This window comes from Contarinia nasturtii, unplaced genomic scaffold (genome assembly GCF_009176525.2).
Source record: "Contarinia nasturtii isolate CC-2019 unplaced genomic scaffold, AAFC_CNas_1.1 Cnas_scaffold_4311, whole genome shotgun sequence".
Lineage (NCBI taxonomy): Eukaryota > Metazoa > Arthropoda > Insecta > Diptera > Cecidomyiidae > Contarinia > Contarinia nasturtii.
In genome coordinates this window covers 3,810,199-3,827,349 of record NW_022201606.1, presented here as the reverse complement: position 1 = coordinate 3,827,349, position 17,151 = coordinate 3,810,199, and the positions used below count along the sequence as shown (strand labels likewise).

The 17,151-nt window shown below is 34.4% G+C and overlaps 4 protein-coding genes across 4 annotated transcripts; 2 read left to right on the top strand and 2 right to left on the bottom strand.

The window, feature by feature from the left end:
- LOC116350807 (sodium leak channel non-selective protein) lies at window positions 1-7,811 on the bottom strand. Its single transcript, XM_031782751.1, has 19 exons — window positions 7,681-7,811; window positions 7,122-7,384; window positions 6,872-7,057; window positions 6,576-6,811; window positions 6,359-6,487; window positions 5,241-6,287; window positions 4,556-5,169; window positions 4,082-4,493; window positions 3,519-4,007; window positions 3,313-3,453; window positions 3,116-3,236; window positions 2,754-3,053; window positions 2,609-2,683; window positions 2,487-2,505; window positions 1,873-2,415; window positions 1,503-1,776; window positions 1,268-1,430; window positions 980-1,190; window positions 1-916 (listed from the first exon to the last, which is right to left on the bottom strand). Exons 2-19 carry the CDS (start codon window positions 7,224-7,226, stop codon window positions 222-224), a joined length of 5,760 nt encoding a protein of 1,919 aa, XP_031638611.1. The 5' UTR covers window positions 7,227-7,384; window positions 7,681-7,811; the 3' UTR covers window positions 1-221.
- A 1,030-nt stretch (window positions 7,812-8,841) lies between these two features.
- LOC116350734 lies at window positions 8,842-10,209 on the top strand. Its single transcript, XM_031782646.1, has 2 exons — window positions 8,842-9,964; window positions 10,048-10,209. Exons 1-2 carry the CDS (start codon window positions 8,925-8,927, stop codon window positions 10,157-10,159), a joined length of 1,152 nt encoding a protein of 383 aa, XP_031638506.1. The 5' UTR covers window positions 8,842-8,924; the 3' UTR covers window positions 10,160-10,209.
- A 256-nt stretch (window positions 10,210-10,465) lies between these two features.
- LOC116350801 (elongation of very long chain fatty acids protein 7-like) lies at window positions 10,466-12,041 on the bottom strand. The gene is made up of 6 exons (XM_031782744.1): window positions 11,793-12,041; window positions 11,538-11,725; window positions 11,181-11,430; window positions 11,082-11,102; window positions 10,897-11,012; window positions 10,466-10,824 (listed from the first exon to the last, which is right to left on the bottom strand). Exons 1-6 carry the CDS (start codon window positions 11,848-11,850, stop codon window positions 10,645-10,647), a joined length of 813 nt encoding a protein of 270 aa, XP_031638604.1. The 5' UTR covers window positions 11,851-12,041; the 3' UTR covers window positions 10,466-10,644.
- A 1,673-nt stretch (window positions 12,042-13,714) lies between these two features.
- Window positions 13,715-16,583, top strand: LOC116350669. The gene is made up of 5 exons (XM_031782544.1): window positions 13,715-14,314; window positions 14,425-14,494; window positions 14,563-14,674; window positions 14,750-14,867; window positions 14,940-16,583. The coding sequence occupies exons 1-5, from the start codon at window positions 14,113-14,115 to the stop codon at window positions 16,001-16,003; spliced, it is 1,566 nt and encodes a 521-aa protein (XP_031638404.1). The 5' UTR covers window positions 13,715-14,112; the 3' UTR covers window positions 16,004-16,583.
- The last annotated feature ends 568 nt before the right edge of the window (window positions 16,584-17,151 follow it).

The following is a 17,151-nucleotide window of genomic DNA, read 5'->3' as shown; positions in this document are numbered from 1 at the left end:
TTCAACTAAAATATATACTGTTTAACAGCTTTCCATGTACTATAATATATTCAACTTCGTGCACATTTTCTATTTAAAACTTAGGATATTAATTAGAAATATATTCTACACATGTCTTTACTATCGGTTATTCTTGTTTCGCACTAATAATTTAAATATTTTGCAAACCTATTATATTCGTCATTTGTTCTTATTATTCAAATATTACTGAATTCGTTTTATTATTCATCATCGTCCTCATCACTGCTTTGCATATTTACTTGATCCGTCCACCAATCGTGCACTTCGTATGCAACATTTACATTTGTACCCATTGAATTGGTGGCCACTTTTGATGTTGATGGTAATACATTCGATCCAGTGCTGCTGCTGTTGTTATTCAGATTGCTTGACCGACCGCCGGCTGGATCAAATGGGGAACTCGTTTGTAAATCAAATCCGTGCATCGATTGAGATGTTGTAGCATGAAACAGTGAACTTGTTGTGTCAGTTGGTAACGGTGGTAATGAATGTTTACTGATTGCAGTCGTTGTCGTTAATGGTATTGATGTGCCCGCAACATCTTCATATTCTTCAGATTCAGTTGTAGTTTCGGGGCGTAAGACTTGATTTTTGGCTCGTACAGAATGATCGGCCTGTAAGATTTGACTTCGCGGTCTAGTTCCAGTTGGCGTTGAAAGACCCGAGCTCCCACCAACATTTGTGCCACTACATGTGCCTATTAAATTATTTGGTTTCTTCTTTTGACCATATTTATCGCCGCGCAGAGCTTGTGGATCAGATAAGGTTGGAGCTAAAAAGAACTTTCGACCACTCGAACTTCCCGTCGAATCGGAGCGGTTTAAATTTTGTGATTTTTTACGTAAACGCATTTGTTCAGTTGCTGTTGCAGCTGCTGATGTTTGCGATGATGTTGCTATAACAAAAATTGGCCACATTAATTTCGCTTTAAATTGCATTTTGAAAAGGAATCATTTACTCGTGGATGGAGTTGTTTCTTTTGGAGCATGCTCTGCTTGCAATGGATCCGGACATTCTGGTGATGTCTCTTTTTTCTCAGCAGAACCGTTTGACGTTCCAGATGTAACGTCTGTTTGTGTACTTGCTGGCATTCCTGCATTTATGATTTCTTGTTTTAATAAAGCCTCATTCGTAGCACGTAGGCCAGCTATCAATGAATTTTGTTGCTTCTGTAATTTATACGAAAAATTTTACTATGTAGAAATTATAACTCTGTTTTTGAGAGAGCAAAAAAATAGAAAATTACATTTGCATTTTGTGTTCGAATCTTTTTCAAGCATCCCTCAAGCCATGTTCGGATCGTTTGCTTTGCAACCTCTTCTTCAATAATATATTCGAATTCTTCTCGTGCTAATAGTTCCTCAAGTTGTAACGCTTTTCTTATGTCCACCGAACGATAGGATAACATGCTACGATCAAACATAATATTGTTTCAATGAAACTGATAATTATAAGTGTTGGCAGTGTTTTGATATAATTACTTAATGACATCGTGGAATGTAACGTCCTCTCCGTTATGTAGCTTGTCCAATTCATAGCACATGTATTTGAACAAAAGTCGATCCTTTTGTGGATCACATTCCAATCTACCTTTTAACAATCTCAAAATAAATTTAACCCGTCTGACGGGGATTACACCACGTTGATGTATATCAACGATGTTCCAAGTGTTTTGAAAATTTCTTATGTCGGCATATGAAAGTAAAGCATCTTCTTCATTGGAATAAAACAGGGAAAAGTTCTCCATGATAATAGCTGTGAAATAGAAAATTAAACATTATTTTTGAGTATTTTCACTGTGTATGGTATATGTTCTGGAAATGTTTTTCTATATTTTGTATTGCAACGTACCCACTAGCAGATTTAGTACGATATATGTGATGATGACGTAGAATGTACAGAAATAGATAAGACTTGCGGTGAAATTTCCACAGTCCGTTTCCCAATAATTATCGGCGACGGAGCAGTACGGTGGCTGAACCATGCAATCGTGCATTATTTTGTTCCAGTCCTCACCCGTTACAATGCGAAAGAGCATCGCAACACTTGTAATTGGCGTTTCAAAATTTGCACGACGACCAATGCCTTCGCCATATTTTACTGTTCCGAACAGTATCGTGCCAGCTAGTGCATAAAAAAATACGAGCAAGAACATTCCGAAGATAATGAAAAACGATTTGCACACCGACACACCCACCGTTAACATTAACATTTTCAGTGTCGTATGCTTTCCGGTGATTGTGAAAAATCGTAAAATGACCACCATAACACCAAAAAAGTATGATAAGTCAATGCGAAATACTGTTTGTAAAAAAATCCAAACAACGCCAGCAACAGTAACAAGCAAATCGTAGCGATTTCGTCGTGATTGCCAATATCCTCGTGGTGTGAATGCTAAAATGCACAAAGTTTTGTTAGGTTTTTTTAAATCGTAATATTGATTAATTTCTTGCGAAAATTCTTACCAATATTTTTCATGACCACCTTTTATTGAAAGGAGAAATCGATGTAAAGAAAGCAATTAAATGAAATTAGTAATTAACCTAGTTTAGATTCAAAATATTTTTCTTTAGTAAAGAATCTTTACCTCGATCACAAAAACGATAGTGAGCAACATTGAGATGGTAACAAGACGTTCGGTGTATATTTCATCTTTTATCCACTGCAAATGCAAAGTAAAATATATTTCATTAACGTTTTGAACATTAAAGCTATTGAATAACAATTCTAACCGTTATTGATAGCAGCAAGCTATTTATGACAACAAAGACGGCAATACATCGTTTGAAAATAATGTTTTGAGTTATGTCATAGACAAATGCCCGAAATTTGCGGCCATCGGGACGAGGCGGTAGATGAAGAGGTTGAGCGATTTTTAAACGCTTTTTTAAATCACACCAACGTCGCTGATCGACGGTGAGCAAAGCAGTACCTTTGTTCTCCGAATAATTTGCGATAACAACACCAACAAACAACGTTAATCCAATCATACAGCCGAGGAAAATATACACGTGAATATAAATTGCGTGCACCTTAAAATGTACAGCGGTATTAATTAAAAATGATTTCGATATAAATATACAATCTCACTTACCGGACCCACGCCGGCGATTAAAACATCACGAATATCCAACCATCCTTTGAAGCTTAACACCTCGAAAAGTGCTAGCATGGCATCTCCAATATTATCAAAATTAAATCTCTTCGGATTCGCCCTAAATATTATCAACGTTTTGCCAATTAGTTTGTGTACATAATAATTCATGTGCTGGTTTTTAGTGAGAGTCTTACCATACTCTTGGTACAAGCATCGCTGGATATGATTCATTCGTTCCAAGTTTTAGTTTCATTTTCGACACGAATACACGTCGCATGAAAACACCAACACAATCCGATCGATTCAATATCGTGGGATCGTTGCAACGAGCAAGCCTACAAAATGATCAAAAAAAATTGTCATGCTGAATACAATTTGAGTGATTCTCATCTTTACTTACCGTCCACCGTACAGTTGAACACCGTAACTGGCAAATATGAACATGAGTAAAATAAGCAATGTCGATACCAATAAAATTTCTTTGAATCCCCGACATAGTTCGTATACGACCTTTCGCATATGTGGAACCAAAGTGAATATTCGTAAAGGTCGCAAGCATCTTAAAATCATTAATAGTTGGGCAGCCGAATTACTCGGCACTTTTAAGGGCATCCAGCATAAAAATGTTGTAGAAACGATATAAATGAAAACATCAAGTGCTGAAGCGACGTCTTTAATGTAGGCTTTGGGCGTGAAAAATAGCCCATCGGCTAGAATTTTTAGCGATAATTCGAGGCTCATAAAAATCACGAATGCATATTCGGCCACTTGAAGAATCGGTTGTTCCATTACCCGAAAATGTGATGTTTCAAACATCATTGAAATGCATGAAATCGTTGTTACCAATATCATAACCCAGTCTAAATATGTGACAAGGCCCAAAAAGTTACTAATAAAATTAGAAAACAAAAACACAAATTATAATAAGTGTCATTTGTTGCGACAATTCAAAATAAAACTTACTGTAGGCTTTTGTATTCAACCTTTCTTTCTTTTCCAGTGAGTGGATCTTTTAGTCGTGCATCATAACGTCCATGAACGATTTTTTGGCAAATTTTTCGAAATTTACTTTCACGCGGCACGATAAGCAATGGAGTATCGAAAAATGGGTGATTTTCACGTAAATCCTCTTCACGTTGGTTCCGTCTCATTTCAGCCTGTTGACGTTTTGCTTGAAGTAATTTGATATCCAAATCTTGTGGTCTGGCTCGAGATGACGTTGTAACACGGGTAGCCGCACCGATATCACCATTTTCCATTAGATGTTCGTATGTCTGTTTTAATTTAATTGAACCACTACGAACACTTCGTCGGATCGATCGAGTTCCAAATTTTTTCTGATCCACTCTCCATTGTTTTGCATGAGTCAAAGTTCCTGTGTTTTTTAAAAAAAAGTTATATTTTATCATTCGATTGACTTTCCATATTATGTTTTACCTTGATGTTTGAGACCACCACCACCTCCGGCATTATTTGCATTCCCTTTTCCGGCTCCAGTCTTAACACCTCCAACAATCGGCAACATTGCCGAATCTCCCAACATTAACCGTTGATTATTCGAATCGTTGATTATATGCGTGATGGCCAATTTTCTCAGTGAAGTGCCGACAGTGCGCACTTTTGGCATTTTATTCATTGTGCGAACCGGTTTCTGTTTTCGAAAAACAACATTTGTTTCCCAACATTCAGAAATATGCATGTCCATGCCCATATCCATTGATGGATCATCAACATTTGAGCCCATTACCACAAAGTTCTTCATAAACGATTCGCGAACCTTTGGCAACGAGAAATCGTTTGGAATTTTGTGTAAGATGGTCATTTGTGGGGAGTCGGGAAATTTTTCGAAAATTCTCAATCGAAACGGTAATGTTTCTTTGATTTCGGCCGACTGCTCTCTAAATTTAAGTTGTTTCAACTTCTTTATATCCTCATCCAATTCTAAATTGTCCAAAATGACAGCAACGAACAGTGACAACACTATCAAGGTCACGAACAAATGGTACAAAATAAAATAGACCGCAACGAATGGTGTAAGCGTTTTTGACGTTCTATAAAACAAATTCGAGTGATTATTTTGATTATTGGACAAAATTATTTTTCTTTTTATTTCAATCATTACCTGATCATCACTTCATCCATAACTTCGACCCAGGCTTCTTGTGTTAGGATTTGAAACATAGACATAAATGCCTCGGGAAAACTTTGAAACTTTGTGAAATCGCACAAAAAGCAAAAGAGTTGCATTGATATTGATGAACTAATAATTAACAAGCACATGGTGAATATAATGAGAGATCCAAGTTTTTTGCCAGGTCCGAAAATTTTGTAAACAAATCCTTCAAGCATTGGTGATGCTTTGATCAAACGTACGACTCGCAGCACTTGAAAATATGTTAATGGCGACAAATAAAGGCCGGGAATAATATGCAGTGTTGTACCAATGGCCAAAAGTAACTCGAATTTATGTATTGAATGTTTGTAATAGCCACGCCAACCCAAACAATAAATCTTAAATAATGTCTCCAAGTCCAGAATAAATGTAAACATGAGCTCAATATAATAATAGTGCTCGTAGAACACATCCCTCGGACGACCGTCATGTTTAAATGTCATCGTTGCTGTCACAATACCATTCGCCAATATGATGGTCATGACAATCATTCGAAAATATGGAGATCGTAGAATTGCATGGCATGCCTCGGGCGCTAGACCACCGTGCTTATTGTCATCGACTGTGATTAGCTTCCATCCGGAATCATCACCGCATAACAAAATTGTTGAGCTGTTCTGAAGTTGACCTCGTTTCATAAACACATGTTGTAATTGGACACGAATCTCATTAAACGTTTCAGTGATAACAGCAATGAAAACATTTTTCACAAGCCAAGCAAGGAAAAAGATCATCGTGCTAAAGAAGAAGACAGCACGCCAAGCAGGTAATGAATCAATTGCGCGGTACATTATAAAAACCCATCCTTCTTGGCTGGACGCTTGATATACCGTGAAAATGCTCGTATAAATGTCCTCAAAGCCATTGAAACCCATGACGTAACTGCTCAGGAAGTCTAGTTTCATGCATTTCATGCCAGGTGGACATTGATACCCACTATCGGCATCCGTCGAACAAAATGTATCCGGAATGGAAAGTGAATTCATCGTTAATTGCCTGTTAGCATAGAAAAGATACATAAATATTGCACTCGTTCCATGTATTTATTTACAGATTCAACTACTTACTCCAATGTCGTTGTGTTCATAACGCAATGATTTTTCAATTCACCGAAAAATTGAACACCCAATAATCCATACAATGACATAAAAAATAAGAAAAACAACGTTACGTTGTATATTTGTTGACTCGAACGCCTGGAAAAAGTGAAGCAGTGAAGGACAGTTTTAGTTGTTTGATCATTATTATATTTTGGCGAAACGTGAACGTATTTGACAAACTTACTTGAACACTTGATTTATCCGAGCTTTTGGCATGTTAAATTTGAGAAATATTCGCAAAAATCGAATCATAATCAATGGCCGCGGTGCACGAAGTATTGTCAGATATGAAAATTTCGATGCAATCTCCATTAATTGAAATATCTGCAATGTCACTGATGTCCATAGGAATATCACCATGCTTGCATCAAATTGACACCAATGATCACGGAAATATGGAACTTCACTGTGTAGTGTTTTCTAAAAAATAATAATTTTTATCTGTTAAACTGAATAAAAAGTAAACAAAACAAAAAATACCTTCCAAATGCCACGTATATGCATTTTTGCAATCATTTCGGCAGTAAATAAGAGTGTAATGGATGTGTCAACAATGAATGTGACATATTGAAGGACTGGTATCTTTTCAAATGTCTTCGGTGTGTTGAGTGAAATTGATGCAAGTGATAATAAAGCACAAGTTCGCATAATCTTTCTCACCCATGGCTAAAATGATGAACATTTTAATTAGTTTTGCACAAAATTAAAACAAATCCGTTTGTATGCTCACTTTGTTCACCCATTCGATATCTGCATTCTCATTGAGGCTCTCTTCGGGTCCATAATCGGCCAGAATGAGTTCACCTCCCTTTAAGCTTTGCTTACGTCCCAGCATTTTTTCAAGATTCTAGTCAATTCAATTGACTCACTTGATTTAGATGACGAAATGTGTCCCAAAAGTGTTGATTTCCATTGCATTTACAAAATAATTGACTCCAAATTATGAATATTAAATTCTTTCCTATCACAATCGAATTCCAATAGTTGTAGGCGCTGGTTTGTGAAAAAATCAATAAATCTTATTACGCTTGTGTATCATTAATGTGATACTGAAAATCTGAATCTCAATTTTCAAACGATATTTTCATAGAAAATATTGAAGTAAAAAATCATAATAACTTTAAATTTGTTCGAATTATTTGTATCCTTTTGTTCACTTTTGTCAATGTTCGAATAAAAAATCGCATCAATTCGATTGAACGGCAGACATCTTTTTTACATCTGTCACAGCATCTTAATATTTGCACAGCGATTCATTTACACTGCTTCTCTCTACGCTTATTACTTACCCTTTTTCTTCAAACTAAAAATAATTAAGTTAAAATAAAATTCTTTTTTCAAATATTTATTTTATTTTCGTTACTGAAAAAGAATAATTTATTTCGAAGATATAACTTTTCAGTTGGGATAGATGCTTTCAAAGATAGATACTGAAGAATACTAGATAATCAAAGCTTTTTACTTGCTGCTGTGCTCTGTGAATGAGAAAATGTTCACAAAAAAACTCCCCTTTTTCCACTTTTACAAATACATTCGTAAATGTTCTCCTTCATTCACACAGCAATATCTTGGTTTATACAATGTTTTCAAAAAAATTTCATTGTATTCGACAATTTGACGTTTTGTTTTGTGAATGTATTTTCAACGAATGCGTATTCAATGAGAATTGCTTCTGCGCATCTTCTCCGTAATTTTAACATGACAAATGCCGAAAACATTCACATTCTCCCCTTTCGAGCATTGAAGCTTTTAATGGTTTGTTTATATTTATTATTGACTATTTTTCAAAAGGATTTCATTCGGTATGCTTATATCAAAACTTCAAAATTTCATAAATAAAAATAAGAAAACAGTAAATTTTAAGTTTGATGTAAAAAAAGTATGCAAAATTGAAGATCAAGATTGTTGCCATAGCAATGACCCCAAAGTATTTATTATCAATGCACCATGTGCTTGTGGTGAAATATGGTGAAACATTCACTCAAAGTGTGCAAAATACTGTTTGAGCAAAATACATGGTGCGTTTGTTATAAAAAGTAAACAACTTTAAGAGTGATTATTTATTTTGTTTTTGCATGTTAAACTTAAAACCAACACGTTCTCTAAGTGGAACAAGAATTTACTTCTCATTCAAATCTTGTTCTATACAAAGAACTTGAAATAAAAGAAATTGGAAGATTATTACATGCGCTCATATAGCTCAAATAACAAAGTTCAAAAAACGATTTCTTATTCTGTTCAAACATCGAAATCGAGAATAATAATCATTCAATGACCCTTAACAGTGAACAAGTATAAACATATAACGTAACTTCTGATAGCGTTCGTGCCGTACAAGATAAGAGTGGATTTAGTATTGTTGAGCGGACACAAAGTACATGAAACGCATGCCATATTATGAACGTAGCGCTGCGTTATCAAGACAAAAAATAGACACACAACACCAAAATAGAAATGTCACTTCAGTTTATATCAGTTCACTGTTTGCATGTGAATATTCCACAAGTTGTTCAACAAAAACAAATTTCAAATTATGAGCAGTTCAAGTGATTTTTATTGGAAAACGGTGAACGAAATGTTACGTAAAGATCAAATTGATTTTAATCAACCAATATCGACGTCAAGTGAAAAATTGCCGGTACTAAGGTTAACATTTAAAGATTCCGAGTGTTTGAATGAACGTGTACAATTTGCATTGAAAAATTTCAAAGAGATTGCCCGGCTGGAATATGAGTTAAACAAGGCACAACCAGAAAAAATTACATTAAAACATTTAAAATGGGCACAAATTTTCATTGAGTCAGCTAAGGAGGCTTTAAAGAAAGAGAATATATTACCAATTTTGAATGCCCAAAGCGATGTATCAGTTGGAGAATTTTTATTGGAATGTCATTTATTGGCACAACAAAATTCAACTGGTGGATTTTCAATTCAAACTGATGCCAAACGAAAAGAATTAGTTTCATATTTGCTTGGTAAAAATTTCACTGAAGAACTTTCTACGTTGACTCCAACCCCATCAACATTCGCAGAAAGCTCGCAAATCATTTTTGATTCAGCAGATGTGACATCTGCTATTGATGCGTTGATTTCGAATCTTTCGGATCGAACCCGGTCACCGTGGCGTATTGGATCGGTCTATGTTCAAGAATCGCTTCGAAATAAGATGTTAGATTTATTGACTGAAGAACGCTTGAACGCAGCAACAAATGGTACAAATGAAAGAAAACAACCGAATGGAGAAGATTTGGCCAAGAAATTTGGCGGAAAATTGATTTGTAATAAAAATGGAACCATTTGTCTATTGATCGATGTTCCGCCGAAATATATTCAATTTACCGACACACCATTCAACCAAATTCCAATCCCAGTCAATTTTTTCCGTACAACCAAAGAAGCCATTCAGCTGGTAAAATCAACGGCCGCATCAATATGGACAGAAAATATTGAAATTTTCTACGAAGTGGCAACTGAACTCAACGCCACAATCGTTTGGAGCAATGCTCTTGGTATGTTTGATAAAATTATGCCATCACTCAATATCAGGTTGGACTCGAAGCAATCCATGAAAAGGTAAAAAAAATTACACTTTCCAAAAAATAATTGCATCTTGGACATAATTTAACGATTTTCAAAAATGTTTGTTTTATTTTCAGTGCGTCATCAGTAATAAACGCCAAGGAAAAGTACGTTGTTCATGTGTTGGATGCTACAAATAATACTCAAAAATATCTTTATATTTCATACGGGAAAACATTTGCAAATTAATCCTGATATTTTTTTCCAATTGTTGAAATAAATAGAAATTGAAACTGAAAGTCTTGTGTTAATTTGTAAATAGCAAATAGCAAATAGACCATCAGAGCCATCTAGGTTTGAAGAACTGAACGATTTTAAATTGAAACGACATGAAAATGGAATGAAATTGTCGCTCATTGTTCTTGACTGAATGGCAGTTACTATATAAAATTAAAAATGTTCACCTTTTCTTCCCTCATAAATATTGGGTATGAACTAAAAAATGAGTTTTATTCGGAACTTATTGGCATAGTAAATTAATTGAAAAGACAAATGTTTAAAAATCTACTTTAATGCAGAAATTTATTCAAAAAAAAAACTATAAAAAGAAACTCTACGTCCAAACGATAGTCATAAATATTTTTCTAATTTTCTAGATCACTTACATTGTACAATAATAGAAAAATATTCCTTGTGAACTTGGTTTGTTTTTATGAATTTGCTACTGAATTCAATTACTCTGTTTTTTGTATTGATTTTTTACCATACGCGCGCCAATAAAAGTCCGAAAACAGAATAATCATGAAGATGTTTTGTGTAACGCCCATAAATGACAAAAATTTCGGGTAGTCACAATCATCTCCGGGTATCACAAACGAGTGACCGAAATGAACGACTAAAATTGTGAACTGAATCTGGAAAAAAGAAATCGGATACATCAATTTATATTCAATTTTTAAAAATGTCACTCATCGAAGAGTGTATACCATTTGCATTCGTGTGATGTTTTTCTTTGTGGTTTTACTTGATTTGATTTCGGGTTTCCAAATTGTTAACAAGTAATAGGTGTACATCACTGCATGAACCAGAGTATTTAAATATCCTTTTGAATGAAAAAAAAAAAAACAATTTTACTAATAATGTACGCATTGTTGTACAAATTTGCACAAACCTAATAATATGCCCTGTCCACCTACATTCGAAAAAATAATACGAAATTACATAAATAATTAAAAATGTGTTGTTGTTGTTGTTGTTGTTGTGTACAAACCTGTTGCAAAGAGTACACAGATGTAAGCAGCTACAGATACCGCCACATGGTGATAAACGTGTAAAAATGACACATGATCCGATTTTTTGCGCAAAATAAAGAAAATGGTATCGAGATAATCGGCCAACTTAAGAATGAAATAGCTATAAGACATGTAGGCTCCAAACATTCCAACGTCATCCGTTGAATAATTGCTCAATTCACATCGAAAACTAAAATTAGTGTCAGCAAAGAAGATATAGTAGGTTACCTGTAATACAAACAAAAATCAATTACACATATGTTCAAGAAAAGAGTAGAAAGTGGATAAAACGGAACGGTATTGCATTTCAAATTAATGCAAGTCAATGAACTTACGACTAGGAACAGAGTTGAGTTCGCGATTATTTGTAATATGTTATACACGATAATTAAACGCTTGATTTTCAAGGGTTTTCGGTGTTCCATGAATTTCTTCCCATTTCGAATGATAAATAGGTAGATTGAAACCAAAATTATCATCGGTATCGGGCTCGATATGAAGGGTAAATGATGTAGACGATTGTCTTGAAAAGCAATAAAAAATGGTTTATTTAATGTTTAAAACTGATTGAAGATTTTTTTTATTAATACCTCTCGATTCCCATATCCTTGAATATTGTTCGGTGATTTTTTCAATTATATATGCCATAACTTTCACTTATATGTTACCTAAATTGGTCAAATCAATTTATCGTACACACTTTTTTTTATACAAAATGATGTATAATGAATTCTTATTTTAAATAATAAGGATTTTTTTAAAAGAAATTCTTTGAATTGTTTAACTTTTACATAACCGTTTCAGTTGCTTTCAAAATGCCTACTAAATCACTTTTCCGCGGTAAAAATGTGCTAGGCTTTGTGTTTTGGAATTATTCATTAGTTCTGTACAAAAAGTAAGTGCAGTGATTTCGTTTTCGTCAGTTCGTTGATGTACACGCATATCAATTTAAAAGCTGTATACAAAACGATAAAAATCGAGTAAAAGGAGTACAGACAATTTTGAATATAACAACAACAAAAAAAAACGGTTTGAAATAGCCAAAATACACAAGCAAACGAGCGAATGTTGTTGTATTTGGTTTGAATAAATAAAATCGTAAACTTATGAATATTCAATGGTAATGGACGGTCACACGAGCTTAAACGGCATGTATATGAAGGAGTGTGAAATTTGAACTCGACTGTTTCATATGAATGTAGTGGCGTCATTTGTTTTGAATTATCATACTTCGGTTGCGAAAAAAAATATATCTTCATATTTCATTTGCTTTCGGTTTCGGGAAGTTTTATCGTCCAATCGGGATAACAATTGAACGGGATCCAATAGATGGAATTTGATAAGAAAATACAAAATTTGATACCATCAAATGTTCTCCGACTGAAAATAAAATGCAAAATTAATAAGACAAACGTTTAGACGCCTTCCTTGCTGTTTTCATAAGACTATGATTTCTATTTGAAACATTTAAATTGTGTACTAATAAATCATATGTTTATTTATTAGTTGAAATCAGACTCGGACTTGAACTGGCTGGCTAATGGCTGCTTCTGCTGATTGCTGTTTACTAGCTATGAGTCGAATGATATATTCTACAGCGACATAGTGTGTCATAATCGAAAACGCTGCCGATGAATGCAATCAATATCAGCAACTGTTCAGTTAGCTGGAGCGCCTGGTTGAAATATAAGTGCATGAACTTTGTCCATTTGAGTTATATGTGTGATTTCTATTTATTTAGCATATTCTGGAATTCAAATACTAATTTGAATTGGTTGGCATTGAAGTTGTGGCACACAATACCGAGCTATGGAACTTGGTCATGTCAAGCAACGAACAAACATGCCATTCATTCGATTTAACTTTTATATGGAATTGATTTAATCAACCGAATACGAAATCAATTGATATGAGATAATACTTATTATAGCATCACATTTTGATGCTACTTAGTCAACATTATGGTGAACAAATTGCATTTCAAGTGTTTTATGACAGCTAGTTTTATACAACCAAATTGAAAATGCGCTCAAAAATGCAATATGAATTAAAATCGCATTAAATCACCCGAAATTCAAATCGAAATAAATTACGTACGCTGACTGTAATTCGCTTAGAATTTTAAAACAATTTAAATACTCCAATAAACCGCATATGGTCCAACAGTCAGATCAGATTCTGTGCGCCTGCATATTGAGATTTTCCAATTGATCATAATTGATTCGATGTAATGCGTCGTCGTCGTCGCTGTCGTTTTCTTCTTTTTTTCTCATTTGTTATTCTCTAACATTGCAACTGTGTAGCGCACAAACATACAGTGCACGAACAGCGTAAACGATGAAATATACACAATACAATCAATTTAAAGTTGCGCGTCAGATTCAGTCTTTGTTTGTGAGATTGTCGGGTACGTGTTGATCGTTGCGTTTGCATCGCATTGCGGTTGGTTAGACAGAGCGCAAGTGAACGTGACCGATCCGCAAGCACATTTCAATATGACAGAAAAGAAGTAAATGACAGTGAACAGAGAGAAAAAGCAAACGTAGAATAGTGTTAATTTAGTTGAATAACGAAGGTAACAGAACGATGTACGTATTACATTGTTTTCGATAAATGTACATAAGAAAAAATGATAATTTCATTCGAAAATTGATTGAATAATGTTAAAAATTCAGACAATTTAATCCAAATAAATGCGAAAAACTAGTGAAATTGTGTTTTAACGATTGGAAATATAAGAGAATCGAATAAAAAAAAGTTGTGATGTGCCGAATGGTGAACGAATAAATTATTTTTATCCCAACTGAGTGTGTTGTGCCAAGTGAATTTTCGAATTGAATTTCAGTGATTAATTCACGGATTGCTATCATTTGTTTGCTAAAATTCAGTGAGCTCATAGATGAAAAAAAAATGTCTTTTGAACAAAAGCCAAATGAAAATGACCTGGGTCACCAAGAAGATGCACTGATACCAACACCCGATTTGCCACCAAGATTAACAACATCAGTCCAAAGATCACATCCGACACCGTTGTCACCGCCGCATGTACCGAATCGCAATATATTTGCTGTTGTATTGAAAAATAAACGTCAAATAACCTCACTAACAGCCGGTACGTTTTATCATACGTCGTCTATGTCGATGTTTATTTTAATTTGTTTATCTAACTGAAGTGTATGTGTGGGCGATGGTGTGTGTTTTCTATTTTCTAATTTTAAAAAGGTTTAATTGTGTTGCTGGGAAGTGGAGTGCATACGGTTTGGGCTTTTTGGGAAATTTTTGCATCCTCCAGGTACATACTATAATCGGATTCATCGAAATATGAAAATAATTCTAAAAACGATTTTTAATCAAATCTAGTTGGTTAGAGTTGGAAGTAATAACAACTGTTGGAGCATGGTATCTTGGTACAATTTGTGGCAGCATAATTGCAGCAGTTTTAATTCCGACCTGGTCAAAGAAACGCATTTATGTATGTTATTTATGTTCGTTAAACTAATTGGATTGTTGAATACAATTTTCATATGTATTTTTATGTTTGACATAGATTTTTGCCGCATTGATTCTTCTGCTGAGCAGCTTACTGTTTACAGCTCGTCTCTTTACTGACCTCCGTATAAATTCCGTTTTGTCATCTGGACGATTTCTAGCTGGATTAGCCAATGGTAGGATCAATTATTCAATTATCAATATTTTCAATTCCAGCACGAAAATAAAATTGCGATTTTTCATTGCAGGCCTTGCCTACTTGACTGTAATAACACATGCCGGTGAGAACAGTGTGAATCAGATTCGTGGTGTTATACTTCGTGGTATTGGCTACGTTTCGGCATTTTCACTATTCATGGCTGGTTTTACAACAAATGGCACCAAAGAAAATGATATAGATTCAGAGTGTATCATGGGATTTTTGAATTGCTTTTATTCCATTTTGGCGCTTGCGGTTGCTCCATTTTTAACAATTGAATCTGCACCATATCTACTCAAATACTCGAGTAATTGTAGTGTTAGCGAACGAGATGAACTTGTCATAGCGACAATGGTAAAACTTCGCAACGAAAAAGGTGAAACGCCGAAAATTCGACACGATTTCATCGAAATGAAACATCAATTAAACGAAGATGAGCTTGATAGCCGCAATCCATTTAGCATCGATAATTTGCGACCGCTTTTAATTGTGTGTGGAGTGCGAGTACTTAGTGTTTGTGCAAAAAATATTCCGTTCACCGTGTTAATTATGGGACTTTTCAATCAACAAATCAATCCGGACTCAATAAATTTGTACCTGCTGTTGTCACTGCTAACCGCACGCTTTATTTTTGGCATGTGTACAATGTTCTTTATTGATCAATTTGAGCGCAAAAAGTATCTGTATTTCTTTTCAATTTTATGCGGAATACTTCTATTTGTTATGTGTATAATGGTGTTGTTTTCCGTTTCTCAGGATTTCTTCCATACACCATTTTCAATTAATATTTTTATCATCATTTTCTTTATTTTTGCATCGATGAGCATTGATTGTGTTGGCCACGTACAAACAAGTGAAGCATTTTCTTTTGCTACAAAATCGTGGTCGATTATCATTGCCACCGGCATCGAACACATTGTGCACATGGTGTTCATTACTCTATTTAAACTACATTCTGATACGTCTGCCTTTTTTGCCATCTCAATTGGCCTCATTATAATGGGTTGGTCCACATTGCTTACAGTTCCTCGTAAGACAAAGGGCTTATCATTACGACAAACACGCGACATTTATCGAAAAGTTAAATTCAATTTTCTCTTTGAAAGTGCATAGTGAACACTTTCGTTTAATCATTTCAAATTCCTTGGCTAAATTGCTCATATCATCATATCAAATACTTTAATCACTTAGTTCTAAATTAAATAGTTAATAAGTTCACACGCAAAAGAAACAAAAAATCGAAACTATAATTTTGACAATTTGAACAACTGAATTCCTTGGATTTAAAAAAAAATCCGTACTTAAAATATCGCTGACAATTTTATGAAATGATTCATATTTAAGCAGAAAGATAGCATAGTTTTTGGATCCCGCAAATATAATTTTAAGATAACTATCGAATGAAATGAAAATCAAAATTATTGCCTAAAATTGTTTTACAAGACCTATCCGTTAGTTAAGTTAATTAATCTGACAAATTGAAGTCAAAATCTATAATTTTCTAACCATATACATTTGTTTATCATCATTGACATCAAACCTTTTATTTAAAGCGAACCGAAGTTTTTTTTTCATTCAATTTATAAAATTTAAGATAGACCGTTCTTGACAGATTGTATGTTTAGTACTTTGTTTCAATCAGATTTTATACGAAATGAATCACTTGAATAAAATTAAATACTGTTTACCAAAATCGGTAGCATGACTTTGTCCTTGATAGCATTTTCCTCTCATGTCTTCATATTTACAAGTGGATAACGCGAACGATGATATAGATGACGAAGACGACAACAATAAAAACAACCAAAAACAGCAGTGGCATCAACAGTATATTTCAGCAATTTGTACGAAATCTAGAAAAATGCACACCCACATTTAAATATGATTCTTGGGTACAATAGATGCCTATGCGACGTGAAAATTGTTTCAATTCTTGTCACACACAGCAATGATTCAATATCATACGCATACATACATAAATACAAAACACTGCATACAAATACAATTTTTCTTCATCGTTTTTTGGTACATGTTTGATGCTGTTGTATCCCATCAGCTTGCTCCGAACAATTTATCCAATAGATTTGAATAGACACGTACGTAATTTTATACATCCAAACTGTAATCCAAAAATGGGGAGACAGAGCCTGGCGCCCGACAGTCTGACGAACATGAATGTAAGTTAAAGCGTAAATCCATGAAACAGTAAAATCGACCGAATAATGCCATTTGGGCCATTTAGTTTCGACGTGTCGTTCGTA